This window comes from Epinephelus fuscoguttatus, linkage group LG15 (genome assembly GCF_011397635.1).
Source record: "Epinephelus fuscoguttatus linkage group LG15, E.fuscoguttatus.final_Chr_v1".
NCBI lineage: Eukaryota > Metazoa > Chordata > Actinopteri > Perciformes > Serranidae > Epinephelus > Epinephelus fuscoguttatus.
In genome coordinates, this window is record NC_064766.1 from 25,513,559 (window position 1) to 25,535,109 (window position 21,551).

A 21,551-nucleotide genomic window follows, 5' to 3' on the forward strand; every position below is an offset into this window, starting at 1 on the left:
GCGCATCTGTGTTTGTGTGTCTGACGGCATGGAGGCATGTATGTGCGTGGGCCGTGTCAAACCAATGCACACTGTATTTAGAAACATGCTTTATGGCAAAATACGTGCAGCATATTTTTGGCTGACGGCATGGGGGCACGCACGGGCACACAGGTACACACATACAGACGCAACACGGAGAAAAAATTAAAGAAACAGTGCAAAGTGCACAGTGCAATGTTTAGTTTGTAGGCTGCATCTGTAAACATTTACCCGTAATGAAACAGATTTTGCCTCTCATTCCTACATATTTTGCATCTCCTCTAATATGATTTCTTATTCCTCTATACATAACACATCCCCGGGTGTGGACTAGTTCAATTAAATTAATGTATTCATGGTCATGTGTAACTTACAAAATGTTTGTTGCATGAGCCCCCATCCACCTTACCTGGGGCTTGTATCACGAAGCAGGATTATGTCTTAGCGAGGTAACTTCAGGATTAACCCTGGGTTTTCAGTTCTTATCGGGGTAGATCACCATGGTAACTTACTCTGAACGGCTATCCTGCTCCGGAGCAGGGTAAGTTCAGGGTTGAATCTGATCCTATAAAAAGCACCAGCCACTGGCCAATCAGCTGTTCGGAAAAAAAAATGACTCCGCTGACAGAAATGCAGCCCAGTCATGACGGGAAGTTTAATTAATTTGATTGATTTTGATTTGAAAGTTTATTTTGAACATTAAAAAAGAAAAAAAAGGAACAACAACAGACAATGAAAAGATTGTTCAAAAAGGAGTGGAAAGAAGTCGAACTTTCATCCCACCCCTTCATAAGAAAGAAACTGATCATTTGCGGACTCTTAATAGCACCATTAATTAGTGCCAACATTTTGTTTTGTTGGAGGAAATGATCCCTGTTAAAGATAATGGGCCTAATTGACAGCTTTGCTGCTGGAAATGTGGAAAGTAGCCTATCATGTCTACACTTCATGGTGTTTGAGGGATTTTCCTTTTTGTTTTTTAAAGAGGGAGACTAGGTATATTTTTGTGCAACTGTTAATTTCTAACACAGCTCAATATCAGGATGATTTTATTCAGACTATCAATTTGGTGTTGATATGATTTAATTGTGGTGTCAGCTTTAAGCTTTATTGTAGCATATATAACGTTATGACAAAGAAGACCAATTTATCAGACGCAATGATGTTAGACAATAATTGTAATACACGCAATTCATCTGCGCAGCATTGATTTCATGGGATTCAAGAGTGTGATCAGTGTCAGATGTACAGGTACAGGTACTGTAGCTACTGAACCAGTGATGAATAATTTAACCTACACATAATTTTATTTGCTACCTTGCAAACAACCAAAGTTACGCCACCTACCTGTCCAACAGACAACAGGTCAACTCTGCATCACTTTTCATGCCCATCCTCTCCCTTAGTGCTCGCCAGTGAGAGTGAAAGTGAAAGCCAACCCTTGATTTACTCTCACTTTGGAACAAATTTTGCCTGCCTGGTGTTTCACCTCCTTCTTGGATGTGTGCTGTTTATGGTAGTCCTGAACTCACCTGAGCCCAACTCACAGATTTGGTTTAGTTTAGTTTAGTTTAGTTTAGTGCAAATTAATAAACACACGTGGTAAAAAAAAAATGCCAGAATTAGCCAGAAGGCTATTTTTCATCTGTGATGCCTTGGCCAAGATGATATAAAAGGCTAAGATTCAATAATGCACAAAAAACAAACAAATAAACAGTCAAAATGACACAAAAAAAGAAAAAGAAAACAGGGCCTGCAGTTTAAAAGACTTATTTGAACACATCAACAAGAAATGATGATAGATGCCCCCTGTTGTTGACCTCTACTTAACTGCAAATGTAAAATGTTTCATATTTAAAAGGCACTAGCAAACTAACGAGGGATACTCCAGGCAATTATTGGGCAATATTGCAACAGCATATATGTCAACACTCCAGCTCTTTTTATATCACCAATTTTTGTTATACAGATTCATTATATGGTATATGTATTCCCCATGACTCACTTTAATTTCTCTTAGCAAGTATGTTGCCGTGTTGCCCTAAAGAGTAGCCCAACCTCATGTATGTTCTCAAGTCAACATACCTTTACTGTCTGTTATATGATGTTGTCTTGAGACCTTCTCATGGATGTTGACCTCAGGGGTCCTTCACTGTGTCTAACCTATTTAACAGCTGCAGGAAGTTTGTTGATCTGGTGGGGTTTTGGAGATGAGACCACAATCCTGTTGTCCTTCTCTGGAACTGTAAAAGACGTCCACATCGCGACATGTTTTGCCTCTAGACAGCGTGCTGCAGTTGTTGTTCTTCTTCTTAACTGTGTATATTGGCGACTCGCAGACGAAGTTTAAAGGCACATGTCCCTCCACCCACTGTGTCGGGTGTATTGACACTGCCCTTGTTAAATAAGTGAAAGCAGCCTGGCTTCATATTATCGACCCTATTTATCGCATAAGAATAAAAATGTCCCATTATCGGCCGATATATGTCGTGAAAAACTATTACAACATTATGATAGTAGTATCAGAACAGTCCCTGTGTGGACCTGTACAAACACTGAATGTTATTTTAGTACATGTATTTCAAACTGTGACATAGAGGGACCATGACTGAAAAACACTTTTCCTCAATAAAATGGCTGCAAACACCTTCATGTGACACAGCCTGTACATAAACCACATTGTCACTTTGACCACAACATTTAAAGGCTGTTAGAGAACCATTAAAGCAAAGTTCCTGTTCACTGAGCCTCATTTAGACTGTAAGACTTACACTGGTACTGACAGGCAGGAAAATACAAAGAGTTAATTTATTTATATATTTTATTCATTTAGTTTTTATATATATATACATATATAAATAATAAATATATATGTATATATGTATATAAAATATTTTATCTATCGTCACCAATTAACCTTATGTGCATGTCTTTGGACTGTGGAAGGAAATCAGTGCACCTGGAGAAAACCCAGGCTTACACGGGGAGAACATGTGAACTCCACACAGAAGGGCCCAGCTGCCTGATGGACGTGAACCTGGGACCCTCTTGCTGTGAGGTGACAGTGCTCACCACTGCACCACCGTGCCACCACAGGCCAAAACATAACACAACATCTGTCTAAGTGTAGGCAAGGCCTTACACTCCTCCCCAGAGAGCAAGCCGTGCTGGAACAATACCAAACCGTCTCTGCAGCGTGACAGTAACAGTTCTGTCAGAGATCACTTCCAACATGGCGTCACTGCTTACGAGCAGAGAGGGATTGGTTCTGCTGTCCAGCAACTGTGGGGCGACTGTGGCAAGGAAAAACTCCCTCTGGGAGGAAGAAACCTTGGGAGGAACCTGGCTCTCTGGGGGGACGGTGGCCCTTCCTCCTGAGGGCTGTGACATATCCAGCTGCTCCTGGTCACGGGGTGTCTTCTTCTGTCCTTAGGTTGTTGTCCATCCCTCAGTGGTCGTCATGGTCAACCTCCACGTTCACCACCTGGAGAAATGAAAGCATACTTACCTTCCTTCCTCGCATGGAGACAGAAGCGATGTCCTTCCTGCAGCAGAGGAAGCTTCAATTAATCACTGACATTATCACTGAAACTTCAATGCCCCAAAACTGGTATTTAGGACAGCTCTAGACTACCTCCTCTCGTCCAACAATGTTCCCTTCCTGGAGTTCTACAAGTTCTTCAAGAGTGTCCACCTTTCCAGCTCCTGTTTTACTCCTGAAAATACAGACAGTACATCCATGTGTTTCAAACCATCTTTCTATTTCTGGACCTCAGTGAAGGATGTCAACAGTGTTGTCTTCTTACATGTCTCTTGTAAAACAGGATGTAAGCTGTCTTCTGCCGCTCTTCACAGACGGACCAGCCTGATGTTTCAGTGACCACTGAGTCGTTGAAGTTGAGCCAGCGGTCAGTGGGCTCGTCTGGACGGTCATCTGGATGGACGCCGTCGCTGATGTAGTGTCCTAACAGGAGAGAGAATGTTGTTAACACTTTAAGATGCAGCAGAGAAGGTTAACTTACTTCAGGTGATTCCAGAAACTGTGATTGTATATTTTTTTATATGTGCTTCCCTCTTTCCCAATTTAAACAATGATTTGGCTGAGCTTTCTAACACACAGTAACACAGGTGAAGTCACAGTAATGGCCTGGTTAAACCACTAAGTGGCAGAGTTAAATGACTGAACTACTCATAGGGCCACAGAAGGTCTTACCTGATTCTCCAGTGGAGCCCAAATGGCTGATGACACTGACTAAGCTGTAGCAGACGCCATCCTGTTTGCAGGACACCACCAGGTCTCTGAGCAGCTCGACAGGGTAGTTGACCTTCTCCACCTCGTAGTACGAAGTGAAGCGGAAACGCTTCAGGTGGAAGATGAGCACTCTGTAGAAGAAGAAGAGGAAAAAGAAGAAGAAGAAGAAAAAGGGTTAGAAAGATATCACAGTGCTTTGAGCTTCAAAGGTCTCTTGGAGCGCAGTTTGGGAACCACTCAGGTGTTAGATCATGTCTGGTGGAGATGATGTCACTCACCTTGGCAGGGTCTCAAAGGCCAACCTCTGGCCTGATGTGTTTCCCCCGCACTCGCATCTGTACTCCAACTCTGTCTCCTACAGAACAGAGACAACAGGCTGTGTGTTATAAACTGGTAAACACACACACACACACACACACACACACACACACACACACACACACACAGAACCCGTGTGTGTTCAGTCAGTGATGATGTGACTGATGGTGGACAGGTGGATCTTACCTTCAGGTACTCCTGGAGCATGTCTTCTACAGACCCTCCAGGAAGCAGATCCAGAGACAGGTTGGTGTACACCTCCTGTCGTTTTGACTCGGCGCCACACCTGCACATTAAAGGAACAGTACACATAAAAATAAGGTCACAGAGGTCAAGATGAGGCCTCCTGCTGGACCAGACCAGGGGCTTCTCTTGTTAGGGGGACAGTGTTTTTGTGATGTTGATGTTTTACCGCTTGCATGTCCTGGTGTTCTCCATCTTGAACACCAGGTGGTCCTCCACAGGGCAGGTGTACTTCCTGCCCATGCAGACTGCAGTGTTTTGCAGCGTAGGGGACAGGCTCCACATCTGGTTCAGGACCGATATCAGGAACTCATGAGCGTCCTGAGAAACACAGAAACACACAGGGGAGTTTAGATACAGAGGAGAAACTATGAGGAGGTGAAATAATGGAAATGGAAATCAGCAGACTCACTTTTTGTTCAGAGTCGCTGAACTCGGGCGCCTGAACCGAGACATCCTCCTTAAATGAGCGCAGGAGGGCCACCTTAATGATGGGGCCTGTGGAAGTGTGGACCTCTTTGATCGCTGTGAATCTTCTGCAGAGGGTGAAAAAGAAGAGATACATGTGTTACATTTTGTTCTTCCAACCTGAGGGTGACATCACATGGCGTGTGACATGGCAGGGCTGCTGTACCTCATCAGTTGGGCCTCAGGAACTGAACTCCAGATCGGCTCCTGGCAGCTGATGTCCCTGACCAACGTCTCCAGCGTCAGGAGACTCTGCAGGCTGGAGTTCATATAACAGCTCTGCCCAATGTTTGGAAATCTGATACACAAACACAACCAGTTAAAACACACATTAACATCATGACTTCTTTACTGACCAGTCACAAACTGGGGCTCATTTTCAGATTCACGCTGGTTCTCATGCAGATGTACTCACCCGAAGCAGCTGATCGATGTGTTGCTCCCCTTTACACCACCACTGACGCTGACGCCGCTCGCTGTGTTGCTGCAGAGAGACAAAAATGATATGATGTAATGATGAGCTGGGAGTGTGCTGCACATTTGATCTAAGTCTTTTAAAAGGGCTTGAGCAAATTAACCAGCAAGGAGAAAAATAATTAGGGTAGACAAAATGACAGAAACTCTTAGCAACAGATAAATTTCACAGGATGTTCTTGAACACCTGTTTTACCTCCATGTTGGACAGCGACAGTTGCCAAGTTGCTATGTGTTCATATATATATATATATATATATATATATTGCATTTAAGTCTGATATGATGAAAACACTGAACTGTCCTTTAGTTTAATCTAAGATATTGATTCAAAGTGATCAGTACACATGGAGGTAGTTTTTAACGGACCTGTAGAATCGCTCCATCAGCACATCGATGTTGTCCCCCATCATCATGGCGTTGTCGGGCAACCCAGGCAGCAAGAAGTCATCGTCAAACAGGCGTGACTGCCCGCCAGAGAGTGAAAAGAGTTTCTTCTCCCCTGAGACAAGCGGTGCCACCTCTTCCTGTTGAGGAAGTGTCCTCATCTCTTGCTCCTGGGTCGTCTCATTATCACTGGTGTCTTCCTCCTTTGTCTCTTTTTCACTGATGTCCTGAACTGACACCACGTCTTGTTCAGTTGTCTCTTGCTCCTGGGTCGTCCTGTCCTCACTGGTCTCATCCTCCTTTGTCTCACCGATGTCCTGAACTGAGACCACGTCTTGTTCGGTCGTGTCTTGCTCCGTGGTGGTCTCGTCTGGTGTTTCAGGACTGCTGCAGGAAGAAGAAACACTCTGACATTTACTGTTTGTTTGATTGATTTTTGGCTCATAGAATAAGTGACAGAAAGGCGTGTAAAGTTTGTCGGACAGAAACTGTTGACAAACATGTATGTCAAATATACAAACAATCATATTGTCGCCAAGTGAGATCATCATGAGGAAAAAGATGATATTATGTCACAGGCAGAGACAGAGAGGTAGTACTTTAAGTAGCAGCATGAAATCAATGTTGTTACCTTGTCTTAGGTTCCTTCTGTCCTTTGTCGTTGTCATCCTCAGCAGCCTGTTGGAGGAAAAACAAACTCTCATGATCCAATGATGCAAAGACATACTAACAAACTGTATCAGTTTTGTACAGCGCTGTCATTCAGTCCTGACTCGTAACTCTGTGGCTAACACTGAGTTCTGGCTCTTTCTGTGAAACATACCTTGACACGAACAAACAGCCGAGTCCACCAAGGAGTCTTCTTCGGCTTCAGTTTCACCTCTGTTGATGTCACTGCTAAGGTGGGGTCACTGGTGCAGGAGAGAAACATGGTTTGTTATTTCAATATAAACTTCATTTTTATTTGCCAAAGTTTGGCAGGTTTTGGTTTCAGGTTTGGAAACAAAAAAAAGTCTTCAGGATTCAATTTCTTACCTTTCGTTTCGTCCCTCGGTGTCCTTTTGTGTCCTTTGTGTCTTCTGTTGAGTAAAAAGAAAACAATAATGAGTGAAAGATGTCAAACATTTCCAGCTTTGTGGTTACTTACAACTAAAAAGTCTAAATATGAATGTTACAGTTGACTAAAATGAGTTTAACACGACGCTCTGACATGTTCTGTCACTCGTACCTGGCTCTGACCGAAGAGGCGTTTCATTATCCTCCTGGTCTTTTTATGTTTTCTGGTCTTAGCTGGCTTTGCTGAGACCGGAGCAGAGGTGGCAGCATCACTGTTAGTAAAGAGAAAAACAGATCATTTTTAGTCAGAAATAAATCAGTGATCATTTGCAAGAATGATCTCAAGAATGACATATGACATATGAAATCATACAATACACTAAATAATAAGAGTCTGGAGATACGATATGTATCACGATACAGGGGTTATCATTCAATATATTGTGATACTGAAGCAAGGTGATATATTGGGATTTTACGTGAACATAAAGCATCAGTTTTCCTACCTCATGTGAGAGCTTGAGCAGGGTTTGCTTGTATCTGCCATGTGTTCCTCTGCAGGTGTTTTATTTGTCTGTTGAGAAAAGAGAAAAATATGTTGAACATCGACAGAAAAGAGGAAAGATAATGTTTCTGTACAGTTGACAGGCACTCACACAAAATATGTACGAGCAAGCTAACTGGAGAAAAGGTTTTCTGTCCACAAGGTCACACAAAAAGTCAAAAATCTACAGAAAATAGTGTCCGTCATCTGTGAAACAAACCTGTTGTCGAATACCACACAGTCTAAACATGGTGGTAGCTCCTCTGTTCACTTGTGACTTTCTAAACTGTCTGGTACTTGTACTGATTCAGTAGCTCCTGTGGTTGCTTGTGTCTTTCTGGTATGTGTAGTGATTCAGTTCCGTGAGTCAGAACAGAATGGCTCTAGAATGCTAAGCCCTTTATGAAGGTTCCACAAGCTGTCAGAGTTACCATGGATTCCTAACATGGATTCCTAACATGGAGCCACACTGTCACTATCTGAAGAAATATTTCATCAATAAATATGTTAAGGTCTGGTTTTGGTCTCACAACTGGAAGCACTGGTCTATACAGTGCCCTGGGAGAAAAGTTTTTTCCGTTCACAAGGCCTCAAAACAAGTAAAAAAAAATCTACAGAGGATGGTGTCAGTCATCTGTGAAACAAACCTTTAGTCGAATACCACACAGTCCAAACATGGTGGTAGCTCCTCCGGTCGCTTGCAACTTCTTAAAACCGTCTGGTACTTGTGGTGTTCCTGAAGCTCCTCTGGTCACTCCTGACTTTTCAAACTCACTGGTACTTAGTGGTTTCTGTCCAGTTCTAGAATGTCATCTTTGGGGGTTTGCTAAGCCCCGCCCCTTTATGATGGTCCCTCAAGCTGTCAGAGCTAGCATGGAGCCTACACCAACTGACTGCACTCCCTAAAGAAATATTGGCTTCTTTTTCTTTTTTTTTTTTAAAGGTAACACTTTCTATGAAGACCACATCTATTTAAGCAATATCACACGAGAGGGAGTGATGTTATACTCGTATATCGTCACGGCTGTGATTCGGTCATAGGCCAAAGACAATCACAGCCGTGACGATATACGAGTATAACATGACGAGCTCGAGTGTGATATTGCTTTTATACAACAGTTCAACAGTTAAATAAGCAAGGCTGATGAAGAAATGTTGAAAAATGAGGACAAAATAGATAATTTAAGCATTTTATTTGTCTTCCGCCAACAAAAATAGTTCCCTCAGGACTCCGCTGTCACCGTTGCTATGTAACGCAGACATGGTGCCTACTCTTTATACACATTTGTCTGCACATTTCCATTAATTGTGCAGCCGGTGAAATAAGTCTCTGGTGACTGCATGGTGGACTGTCGCTTCACAGGCACCGCCAACTCTGCCTTCTGATCTGACAGTATGTTGCTCCATTGTTTCCTGCTCTCCATGGATGGCTTCCAGTAGCTTTTTAACAAGCTCTCAGACCTGCAAGACAAAAGTTATATTTTAGGGCCCAACTCCTAATTAGAAGACTAACTTTACACATAGGCTACGTTAAAACAACATCATACCTGTGCCCACTCACTGTCATGATCTCCCTCGCAAGTCCCGCATCTGACAGCTTCTGTATGGCAGTCGCCCTGAGGCTGTGATTGGTGTAGATAGCTGTTGTCCCCGCCTCTTTACAAATCTCCAGCAGCATCTGTACGAGTGACTTTATTCCCAGCGGAGCTTTAGTGTACCAGATATTGTCTGTGTGAGCTGCTGTCATCCTGGGCTTCAGATAAAGGGCATTTGCATCTGGTGGAAGTTTGTTTAAATATTTTTCCAGGGATGCAACTGGGCAGAGGGGGTTACCTGGCTCCTCGTACATAGCACCCCTCCTATTTTCCCTGTCCCTCTCCATTGGGTCTTTGTGATTTTTTTGTGTCCTCGTTAAATGACATGGTGAAATACCTCGCTCCATTTTCATCACATTTTAAGATGAATGAATCAGGCTTAAGCCCCCTATTCCCCTCCTTCCCTCTGCGTCCAAAATGCAGCTGCAGATCATACCAGACCTTGTTGAGCAGACTTTTGGGATTCTCTGGCTGAAGTGCTGCAGATTGCTTTAAAATCAGCTGGTCCTCTGGTGTCATCGCAGGAGGATGTGTTGTTCTGTCTTTTCCAGCTCTTCTGATCTGCTTGACCACTCCTTTGAAAACGCTATTAGCTGGCGTGAATGAGTCCTGCATTAAATCCCATGAACGGCTGACAGGAGGCTCTCTGATGAAGCGGTTTGGACCAGCGCGAAGTCCGAGATAACTGCTGATCCCATATGGCTCTCCTTTGGTTGTCCGTGCTGAGCCATACAACTCCCTCAAAACTTCACTCAGCTCTGTTTTCTCAATGGACTGGAAGTCGATGGTTATTTCTTTTGCACGCAGCCAAGTTTGAAAGCAGCTGACGGCCCATTTTGTCTGCCTCACAGTGTTAGCTTCGTTCTTGCTTTTCTCCAAGTCATTGAGCTCCGCTGATGAAACACTGACAAGCCTGGATGTGTGCTCAGATGGATTCACCTTCTCCTCTCCCTCATCTTCCTCTGATGACCATTCATAGTTCAATTCAAAACTTATTTTAGGAAATAAATCCATATTTTTGGCTGTTTGACAGTGGATGAATTAATTAGCCTACAACGCAACTGCTGACCTAACTGACACTAACCGTCAGTTTTAATTTGATTGTTGATTGCAATCAGCTGTGAGGCGGAGTGATACATACACAGTGAAATAACCGTGATGTTGTAGTATCGTCACGGTTTTACTGTCTCTCGACCAATCAGATATAAAATGCTATGATGACTGGAGGTCTGTACCCACATGATGGTCTGAGGACAACACCATGTAACACAGAATAAAACAATGTTGACTTGAGAACATACATGAGGTTGGGTTACTTTTTAGGGCAACATGGCCTGGCAACATACCTGCTAACAGAAATATAAGTGAGTTGTAGGGAATTCATATACCATATAATGAATCTGACTGGCTTCTGGAGCCAGCCTCAAGTGGCCATTAGAGAAACTGCAACCCACTCTTACTCTGAAGTCATTGAAATCCTGCGCTTGGTCAGTGACTTCCAGCGCCAGGCACCGACAAGAAAAGCTGTCCTTTCATGTCTGCATAATACACGGCCAGTCACCAATTAAAACGCAACAAGAAATCGTGTGTATTCGTGTGTCGAGTATCACTCCATATTTTGCTGGTTCCTTTTAAATATGGAAATTATTACATTTGCAATAAAGTGGACGTCAAAAATGTTTAACTAGCTAACATGCTATCTAGCTAGTGTCAACAATTTTAAAGTGATATAGTGAACTGACCTTTCATCTGGAAGTGTAGGGGATGTTGTGTTACCAAGGTACAGATGCCTGCCAAGCAACAGACCACAGTTGGATACCAAAAAAACCTACAAAACTATTTGTGATTTAGCCAATCATTGCTGTGTTTCCACCAGCTTTCAGGCACAAAAGGTCATTTTTTTATCAAGATATTGCTTCTTTTCCTGCTGGGATTGTGCACCCCAAACTGGACATTTTAAGAGAAAACAAAATTATTGTAAATTGTAAAACTATAAATCATAAAATCAAGTAAGATTTTAAGAGTTGCAGCAGTGAAGCGTAAATAGAAAGAGTTTCTGACCTGTTTTAGGAAGTCAGAGCTAGTTAAAGGCTAAATGAACAGATATGTTTTTAGGTTTCTTTTAAAAATACTTAGCAAGCTAGCCTCCCTGATATCTACAGGTAGTGTGTTCCATAGTTTGGGGGCGTAATCGACAAAGGCTGCATCCCGATCTTCTTCCGGCTGTTGCTGGGAACCTCCAATAAGCCAGCAGCAGATGATCACAGTGTTCTTGGAGGCAAATAGTTAACAAGGCAGTTAGCAATGTAGCTTGGTCTCAGCCCATGTAGGTCTTTGAAAACAAGGAGGAGGACGTTAAAATCAATTCTAAATGTAACAGGAAGTCAGCGCAGAGCAGCTCAGACTGGCCTGAGGTGCTCTCTCCTCTTGGTTCTCGTTCGTAGCCAAGTTGCAGAGTTTTCAATCAGCTGAAGTATCTCAGTGGTGTTTATTGGGAGGCCAAAAAGTGCGTTACAGTAGTCGAGGCGGCTTGAAATAAAGACATGAATCAATTTCTCTGCATCTTTTTCATCCAGAAACAGTTGTACCTTGGCAATGTTTCTGAGGTGATGTCGTCACCTTGTTAATGTGGGACTTGAGGATAACTGTGTGTTCACACCAAACGCGATGGACGCGATGAATGCCACAAGTTTCCATTCAAAATCAATGTAAATGACGCGATGACATGCAATGTCGCTTCGGGTGACGCGTTTCAGGCGATAAGAGCGACGCGATGAAGTGATGACGCGTCATCACGTGTGTCGCTTGAAGTTGAAAAATTTGAACTTTTCAAGCGACATCCAATCAGCGTTCATTTTCATAAAGAAATTATGAGCAACTAACCGGAGACAGATGGACAGACGCTCCACAGCTGGGATGGAGTGCCTGTAGTTGGTGTCCAGGCGGGAGATCCTCGCACCGATACGGGCCAACAGGTCCTCAAACTGGGCCAGCGTCAGCCTGAAGTACCTCTGGAAACGACCGTCATCCAGACGCAGCTCTTGCAGGAGGTGATGATATTCACCCAGCTGTGTGCGTTTCTGGAGGATATTGTGAACCCAGACACGGCGGCGTTTGGGTCTCCGATCCAAATCAGATGTCCACAACAGATAAAGAGCTGCTACGGTAGTTAACTCAGCCATGGTTGACAAGAAAATAACAGGAGGTGAAGAAAATTGCGGGAGGAGGGTTGCGTCATCATGACTGAAGCGATGAAGCGATGATCAAAAAGGTGACATTTGTGATCAAGCGACATGAACAAGCGACGCGATACTCGCGTTACGGGCGATGATATCGCGTCGATCGCGTTTGGTGTGAACGCACAGTAAGATCTGAATCAAGGATCACACCAAGACTTGTCACCTCACATTTAATCCAGGGAGTTTAACTCCCCATATTTTTTGTTTTAGAGCCGACAAGCAGGATTTCAGTTTTGTCTTCATTTAACTTTAAGAAATTATTGCTCATCCATTTATTTATTGCCAAAAGACAGTTACTAATGGAGTTTATGGCTGCAGCATCGTTTGGCTTAGCAGAGATGTACAGTTGGGTGTCATCTGCGTAACTATGGAAACAGACATTGTGTTCTCTAATGATGTCACCAAGTGGCAGCATGTAAAGTGAGAATAATAATGGACCAAGGCAGCTCCCTTGATCTTTTCCCAACCATAACCAGGTGGCTTTTGTGCCTAAACATATCCACACACTCACCACAGCATGTTTTTTAACGTCTCTGCTATATAGTAATGTGCAATGTAACTTATCCTTAGTTTACAGAAACGTAAAATGACAATTTCTTTCTGGCGATTGGGTTTTAAAGCCTCTGTCTTATGACAGGATGTTTGCTGAGGCTGTATCACCGAGAAGAAGATGACTGCCACCTCTGGATTTTCTCACCACTGACTGAAAACAGGCTGGAAGCTTTTCAGAGACAGCAATGTTATGATTATGCTGTCACACACCATGTTGGGTTCAACAGAATGATTCTGATTTTAATTTTGATCTATAACTGCCTGCATAATGTGGGAGCAAATTCTCTGTGTTTAAAGCTGAAAAGAAGTTGAATGTGGTGTATAATTTATATAGTTTTCTGGTTTGAGCTAAAGAGGGTGGGTGTTAGTCCTGAATCTACTTTTCAAAGAAACACATTACATATCTGTTTCTAATCTTAATTTTAATTTTAATTCATTCACATATTTTTTAGCATTATAACAATTTTTTAATCTCTGTAATATCTTGTAACCAGAATTATTGTTAAGGTTTTATCGTGTAAGGGGGAAACTCAATGTGCTTTACCTAGCAGCCACATTTAAAAAGAATAACAGGAGGCCAGGGCCGGTCGCAGGGGCTCCGCACTGGTCAGATGTATGCAGGGGTGTTTCTGGGATTTGAGGACATAAAATTCAAATATCAAATCACTGATGTAGGGGAAGATGCAGCTGCCTTTGGATTCATGTCAATGTATCACTAACTGGAAACTTTCGAAAATGTGATTTAAATATGCCGACAAAGTGTCTGTTGGACTTCTTAATCATCAGTTTTTGGCTTTTTGTTTTGATATTTGAAATCAAATAAAAACAAACAATCCCACATAATGCAGGAGTTGATTGTCTTTTCACTGAACACATAAATATGGTGGATATTTGATGGACATGCCTGAACGAAATGTTAAACTGTAAACTTTTAAAAACTTTTTTAACCCAGCTTGAGTATCGAAACTTAATATGTAACTACAAAGGCATTTAGTTAGTTATTTTTGTGACGGCCTTACTAATGTGTCTGTTCCTTCACAGCTCTTCCTTGTGGTTGAAGAGGCGGGCCGCCCAATCTTCCTGGCCACACCTGAGGATGTGGTGTTACCTTATAAAAGGCCTCAGTTGTCAGCTTGCTCTCTCTCTCTCTCTCCCCCTCACTGAGCAGCTGGCTGCCACATGGCCAACATGGTGTAGTTTGGTTTGCCTTTGGTTCATTTGTTCTGTTTTACATACACATATACATACACACACACACACAGACACACACACACTGACAACACTGACTCACGACACAACAACATGCTTTACTTCTTATTCTGAAGTAGGTTTACTTAAATAAATCACCTTTTTACCTTAAATTGTTTGTGTAGACTCTCTTTTGTTGCAAACTGTGAGCCAAGTTTGTAACATTTTTGATTTAATGTTATCAGTCAGATCAGACCAAGAGGGCACGTTGTCTAATTCAACATCAAGTAATTTGGGCTTCATGACCCAACCTAGAGACCAGAAAAAATGTTGTCATCGTACATTTCTGCAAAACACACATTATTATGTGGCAGATTTATTGAAACTTTTTGTTTTACAATTGTAATCTTGGCACTATCCCTGCTCTAAAAACTGTGACAGGTCACTAAATAGAAACACACCGTGGGATATTCTCAACAGAGATTCATTTGTCAATTATTGTTTCATTTCCTTAATCTATCTTCAAACGACGGATTATCAAAGTCACCCTCTGCATCCAAGCCTCTTTATACATCCATGGACATATGTTTGCAACCTGGTCTCACTCTTTAAGTTGTCGAAAACCGGCACTCGGGCAGGGACTCGCAGCATCAGACGCCAGACACAGACGAAAAAGTCATACTTTCACATCGGCATGAGAAGCAGCTGGTGGAATCAGGAGGAAACGTGGGACAACAACAAAAGTTAAGATGGCAGAAGTCCAAGTAGGGTGGGCAGTAGGTGTGGTGAATGGGTCCAACAACCATCGACTCTCACCCGGGAGGCCGGTGTTCGCTTCCCGTAAGACCAAACCCTGTTATTATTATTTTTTCCCTTAACCCAACCATGTGCATGTTGGCTAAATGTAACCATGCGTGATTGTTCATTCATTCATTCATCTTCTAACCGCTTCATCCTCTTGAGTGTCGCGAGGGGGTTGGAGCCTATCCCAGCTGACATCGGGCGAGAGGCAGGGTACACCCTGGACAGGTCGCCAGACTATCACAGAGCTGACACATAGAGACAAACAACCATTCACGCTCACATTCACACCTACGGACAATTTAGAGTCACCAATTAACCTGCATGTCTTTGGACTGTAGGAGGAAGCTGGAGTACCTGGAGAGAACCCACGCTGACACGTGGAGAACATGCAAACTCCACACAGAAGGGCTCCCACGCCCAGGATCGAACCGGCAACCCTCTTGCTGTGAGGCAACAGTGCTAACCACCACACCACCGTGCCGCCCACGATTGATTGTTGCTTAAGGAAAAAAATGTAATTTGTTGTGTTGTACCGAGACTTTGCTTTCACTTTGAAAGAGACTGTATGCAAGCTGTACATTTCCTGTGAAAACCAAAGTGTATTTTGAAAGACGACAATGCATGTAACAGGCTGAAGACACAGCGTCCCAGAACGTCAACAACCAATGCACCCTGGGTACCTTGCACGTTGCATCCCAACGTGGAAAGCCTATGATCGACCATCGATATGTGTGTTGACGTTTGAGTCTCAGATTTTAGGGAAGTGCACAGACATCAACCCCATCAGTACAGGAATGTCACCTCTCTGGTGACAAACTTTGTATGGAAACAAATCAGTATAGTCAAAGTCAGATATTCAGCGGACATGAACACATTCTTGAGTGGAGGGGGACTTTAACAATGTCTCTGTTGTATTTAAGCCATGGCAGTGGGACAGTGAGCAAGCAAACTGAAGCTGCTAAATGGAATTAAGCCATTATTATTCGTACCTGTGCTTTACTGTGACATCTCAAAATGTCTTCCATTAAAAAGCCCGATTTTTAGGACTGAATAACACGATGCAGAGTACATGGGGATCCAGCAGATGGCAACCAGCATTTGAGCTGGAAATCGAAGACAAACTGTGCGACCACAAGGTAAATATCCCATGACGAAGAGCGTATATGGGACAGGATGCTGTGTTTGTGTTTGCTTTATGACTGAACGTATCTTTACAAAATTTCACATCTGTTTCTGAAGCCTGCCCTTCTGTCTCTGAAGCTTGTCATCAGACTGTGCGTCGCTATCTCATCATGCTGACCTCTGATCACAGCCGTCCGGGAAATCAATTTGAAATCTGGACTGTAAACAGGGTCATGGATTTGTGTAGAAAACTAATCATTTGGGGCTGTTCTGAAACAAATCAACAAACGTCACATAACAAGAGCAGTGTTTTGTAGATTATCATTTACCCTCATCTTAGATACACTGATCAGCCAAAACATTAAAACCACTGACAGGTGAATAATATTGATCATCTTGTTGCAATGCAGTGTTCTGCTGGGAAACTTGTGGTCCTGGCATTCATGTGGATACCACTTGACACGCACCACCCACACAAACACCACGAACCAAGCAAACCTCCTCATGGCAACATAACTCCCCAGTGCCCCCCCGAGTAGGACAATGTGTCATGCCACACCGCAAAAACTGCTCAGAAATGACCCGAGGAACATGACAAAGAGATTAAGGCGATAAGGAGGAACCTGTGAGGAACCTGATTTGATCAAGATACTGACTCATCTGACCAGAGTACACACAGCTTGTTTGTACATTTGTGTGTCCAGCAGGATGACAGTAACCCAGCGTAATGTTTACTATTTCCTAACCTCCTCTACAATTATTAACTGGTTTATATGTGAAGTGGGCTCTTCACTCTGCTTTGTTCTCAGTGATTTAATTCCTGACAAAATGTGTGTGAGATATCTTGGATTTCTCCTGGTTTGGTTTCCAGGAGTACTGAATGGTAAGAACATTCAATTCTGTCACATAGAGACATTTTAATTTGAAAATGTGTTTAATATGTGCTTTTGTTTGTGGTTGTGTTTCAGCACAAAGTGCAGCTCAGTCTTGTCGCGCTCCCCGTCTGAACGGTGGTTATTTGGTCCCTGAAAAAGAAGCTTATTTTCATGGAATGACGCTCAGTTATGGCTGTGATGATGGACTGAAACCAGCAGTGGAGGGTTGGTGGGCAACGAGCACATGTCAGAATGGTTCATGGTCCCATGAGCCACAATGTATAGGTGAGTGTTTCATAACTATGTCTGATTGTCTGAAGGAGCTTTGAAACCTTTAAATTCAAGGTGGTCGTAAAGAGTTGTGCACGCTGCAAAGAATGCATACAAGATAAAATGAAAATAATAGGTGAACAGATTTAATGAAAACATAGGAATTAAATCAGCCACCATGAAAATGGCTTTCACATACCTGCATGATGGTGCTGTTTTAAAGGTGCCTGTGTGTCAAATGTAATACAGTACTGTAAACCTACGAATAAAATATTAAAGTTCGTTCACTCGACTTTGAATCATGATAAAAATACAAATGTAATGTGTTGCTCAGGGGCGGCCCAAGACTTTTGGGGGCCCTAAGCAGGATTGGGTGAGGGGGCCCCCTGATTGTAGCGTGTCGCCACTTCACATGGCACTGAGCCAACATGTGTATTGTAAATATTAGTTAAGCACACATAAAAAATAGGGTGTGCCCCCCTGGCACATCGATAGTGAGTTTACTGCCTCCTTTCGTCACGAAGCCATCCTAGAGAAGACCGCTGTTTACCCTAAAATTGCGTTGGTGCATTGACTCACATCACGACTAGCTGTTTTAGTGTGGATTTTTGCATTAGATTTTAAATTTGTTGCATTTTAAATGTGTTTCGATTGGCTACTACCTCAGCCAGGTCTCTCTTGTAAAAGAGATTTTCAGTCTCAATGGGAGTTCCTGGTTAACCTCTCTAACTCCGCCAGGACGCCGACGTCCTCGCTCCCCCCTCCTCTGTTAAATGGTATCTCCCAGGCGCACTACGTCATCAAATCATGTGATGTTTGGTACTGCCGGATTCAGGAAGCTCTCGACTTTTAAAAAATAACATAGTTTCATATGGCTTTATTTGGTGATATTTTATGGTGTTTCTGTGTCATAAACAATATCAGCTATCATAATCACACCTGATTTCAATAAGGTACAATGTTTGAAGTCGGCTGAGTCTTGTTTGATCACTGATAGTACTTTTTTGAAGCGGAGTGAGCGCTCTGTCATTTGGAGATCCGCCTGGATCTTTTCATGGAAAAAACACTGTAGAATGGTCATACTCTGAGCAATCTTCTTCAAATTTGAAACAAATGTTCATTGATAGTGTGCCTACAGCCTCATAGTGTCATTTACCTGCTCAGATGAAGCCACAGACAGTTATTCATCCTTTTTTTTTTTGTTAGGCAAAATCTTGAATTTTTTACTGACTTCAGAGCCCCATTGCTCTGTCTCTGTATCACCTAGAGTGTTTCTGACACTTTCACAAGAAACTTCTGAGAGTTTTCTGTCTGGCAAGACCTCATGCATGCATGTAGTCAGAGCAGTTCAGAAGCTACAGTCATTGTAATTTGGGTTTGTCATTTTAGGCGCTAAAAATGAAGGTTAAATAAATAAAATAAAATTAAAAAAACATAATTCATAAACACCATTATAAAAAGTCTTAACATGTTGATTTTAGTTTTGTTCTTCTTTCCTCAGACGAAAACGCTTGTATGCCACCAACTATCCCCAACGCAAAATACTCTGCCAACACAAATGGCTGGTATAAGCACGAACAAACAATCAGGATAACATGCGACGAAGGATATGATTACAAAGACCTGGACGCCACAGCCAAATGTATAAATGGAACATGGTCCTCTGTGCCGGTCTGTGAGAGTAAGTCTGTCTGATGTCTTACTCCAATATGTTGTTGTTAAAAAATGTCCATGACAACAATTACCTTCTCCTGTCCCTGCTCATGATTTATCTTCTCATTTACAGAAAGTATCTATGCATGTGGTGAGCCCCCTAAAATCCCCCATGCAGTCATCATTCATCAGACATACAAGGAGCTGTATCCTGTAAATTCAGAAGTGCAGTATGAATGTGAAGATGAATACACTCTAGATGGAGCAGGCACCGAAAAATCAGTCTATTGCATATCTGGAAACTGGAGTGCAGGCCCAACGTGCAGTAAGTGGACAATGTGCTGACACATGAAGTGATAAAGATACTTTGTATGAGTTGTCATTAAAGATTAATCAATATTTTTCTATATTCAATATATGTTTAATATTTTGTTGCTCTTAAAGCTGCTATAATCAACAATGGATCAAATGAGTTTGTGTATATGTGAAAGGTGTGACTTGTAGATTTACAGCAGCTGTCAGCTCATTGTTTTAGTGAGACTTAATTAAAGGTGCCCTGTGGAGTTTTCTTGTAAACAAGAAAAAGTTTCTGTTTACCTTCACCAAAATATGTTGAGAACTGTGTGCAGTCAACCTCTGAATCATAGATATGCTCAAATATTGTACAGAACTCTGTTAAAGGAAACCACCACCTTTTTGGTCTGTAAAAATATTCCATATATTTGTGACATTTCTTTTTAGTCGCAGGAAGAGAAACCAGACCAGGTACTGGACAGGGTGGCTCTGAAGTGGGAGGAACAGGAGGTAGGTTATTGATCTGTATTGAATATGAATGAATAAATCCATTGATGTGGGCTCTCTCCATAGAATACGTATATCCAATGTGTTTTCCCTTTTCCACTAAGGCAGCAGACCAGGAACTGGACATGGTGGATCTGCAGGTGGGGGACACACTACATCTACTGGTGGTGGGACAAAGCCTGTGGGTGGAGGTAGGTTATTGATCTGTATTAAATATGAATGAATAAATCCATTGATGTGGGCTCTCTCCATAGAATACGTATATCCAATGTGTTTTCCCTTTTCCACTAAGGCAGCAGACCAGGTACTGGACATGGTGGATCTGCAGGTGGGGGACACACTACATCTACTGGTGGTGGGACAAAGCCTGTGGGTGGAGGTAGGTTATTGATCTGTATTAAATATGAATGAGTAAATCCATTGATGTGGGCTCTCTCCATAGAATACGTATATCCAATGTGTTTTCCCTTTTCCACTAAGGCAGCAGACCAGGTACTGGACATGGTGGATCTGCAGGTGGGGGACACACTACATCTACTGGCGGTGGGACAAAGCCTGTGGGTGGAGGTAGGTTATTGATCTGTATTAAATATGAATGAGTAAATCCATTGATGTGGGCTCTCTCCATAGAATACATATATCCAATGTGTTTTCTCTTTTCCACTAAGGCAGCAGACCAGGAACTGGACATGGTGGATCTGCAGGTGGGGGACACACTACATCTACATTGAATGAAGAAATATATAACCTTAAATATCAAAGAGAATTACATTTCCTCTGTCAAAGACAACATGTTTAGATTTTAGGAAGCACGATCATGACAGCAAAAATGTTTAGACATTCTGAGAGAATTGCCTAAAAACACTAACACGCAAACACAATACTAACTGGTGTGTCCTCTGTATCTTACAGGGTCTGCTAGCAGCTCCGAAGAGAAAGAGACTCAACTTCAGATAACAACAAGTAAATAAGTTGATTCATTTTTTCTCTTACATAATCTAAAAAACTTCAATTCTACAGCAGGTTTCAAAACTAAAGTGGATTACATGGCTGAACCAGGATTATAACATTCATGATGGCAATGTGACAGGTGCATTCTTCGTTAAGCCCCACCCCTTTGTGATGGATGTAAGCATGGAGCCCACACTGTAACTAACTGCACTCCCTGAAGACATATGATCATATTTTTGGAAAACTGAAGCAGTGATTCCAGAGAGAAGCAGACAGAGGGGTCTACAGTCTGTGTTTGAAGGATATATCCAGGATGTCAAACTGACTCAGCAGCAACAACAGGTTAAAAAGACAAAGATAGTTAGAAGCTAATGTCGAACTATAGGCTACAGATCACAGTGTAAAAGTGAACCACCACATCACTGCTGATCACCACACAAGGCAATGAAGATAAAGGGAAACTTTGCTGATATTGAACCAGCTGCGTGGCATCACAGTGTGTGCAGATGAACGGTGTTTGGCGTGGATGTCTGGGGGAAGTCAAACACACTGCGATGACACACAACTGGTTGAATATCAGCAAAGTTTCCCTGCTTCCCTTCACTGGTTCCTGTACAGCAGGGTCGGTCTTTATTCACTGTTATAATCATTAAAAAGCAAAAGCAGCATGTGTATACATTCAGTAGGCTATATCTTCAGTAGCTAGCTAGCTAACCCTACACTTTTCAGGGTTTGATT

The 21,551-nt window shown here is 42.5% G+C and overlaps 3 protein-coding genes across 12 annotated transcripts in view; 2 read left to right on the plus strand and 1 right to left on the minus strand.

The window, feature by feature from the left end:
- Nucleotides 1–14,462, plus strand: part of LOC125901937 (complement factor H-related protein 1-like) — a 43,702-nt gene extending 29,240 nt beyond the window's left edge. For 2 of the 5 annotated variants that reach the window (XM_049597973.1, XM_049597976.1), the window contains one exon: nt 14,191–14,461. In XM_049597973.1, coding sequence (XP_049453930.1) covers nt 14,191–14,313 — 123 coding nt within the window. In that variant the 3' untranslated portion in view covers nt 14,314–14,461. Of the gene's footprint in view, nt 1–13,234; nt 13,993–14,190 lie in introns of those variants that run through there. The other 3 variants (XM_049597974.1, XM_049597972.1, XM_049597975.1) reach the window with 3 other exon arrangements.
- The window catches only part of LOC125901931 (complement decay-accelerating factor transmembrane isoform-like), a 64,140-nt gene that overhangs the window by 40,040 nt on the left and 2,549 nt on the right, over nt 1–21,551 (plus strand). Inside the window, exons 1-10 of one of the 5 annotated variants that reach the window (XM_049597958.1) lie at nt 16,885–17,146; nt 17,232–17,423; nt 18,910–19,089; nt 19,195–19,386; nt 19,803–19,865; nt 19,967–20,053; nt 20,155–20,241; nt 20,343–20,429; nt 20,531–20,566; nt 20,775–20,825. In XM_049597958.1, the coding sequence (XP_049453915.1) occupies nt 16,972–17,146; nt 17,232–17,423; nt 18,910–19,089; nt 19,195–19,386; nt 19,803–19,865; nt 19,967–20,053; nt 20,155–20,241; nt 20,343–20,429; nt 20,531–20,566; nt 20,775–20,825 (1,150 nt within the window). In that variant the 5' untranslated portion in view covers nt 16,885–16,971. Of the gene's footprint in view, nt 1–16,877; nt 17,147–17,231; nt 17,424–18,909; nt 19,090–19,194; nt 19,387–19,802; nt 19,866–19,966; nt 20,054–20,154; nt 20,242–20,342; nt 20,430–20,530; nt 20,567–20,774; nt 20,826–21,551 lie in introns of those variants that run through there. The other 4 variants (XM_049597960.1, XM_049597961.1, XM_049597959.1 and 1 more) reach the window with 4 other exon arrangements.
- Nucleotides 461–13,200, minus strand: LOC125901930 (ubiquitin carboxyl-terminal hydrolase 3-like). Of its 2 annotated transcripts, XR_007451046.1 has the most exons (17): nt 7,984–13,200; nt 7,726–7,793; nt 7,392–7,491; nt 7,199–7,242; nt 6,987–7,074; nt 6,795–6,841; nt 6,146–6,550; nt 5,718–5,786; nt 5,469–5,600; nt 5,247–5,370; nt 5,004–5,155; nt 4,778–4,877; nt 4,552–4,628; nt 4,235–4,404; nt 3,828–3,985; nt 3,656–3,737; nt 461–3,566 (listed from the first exon to the last, which is right to left on the minus strand). XR_007451046.1 is itself a non-coding variant. In XM_049597956.1 (16 exons), exons 1-16 carry the CDS (start codon nt 8,011–8,013, stop codon nt 3,732–3,734), a joined length of 1,770 nt encoding a protein of 589 aa, XP_049453913.1. In that variant the 5' UTR covers nt 8,014–13,200; the 3' UTR covers nt 461–3,731. The 2 variants fall into 2 exon arrangements, 1 of the variants encoding a protein (XP_049453913.1); XM_049597956.1 differs by having other exon boundaries at nt 461–3,737.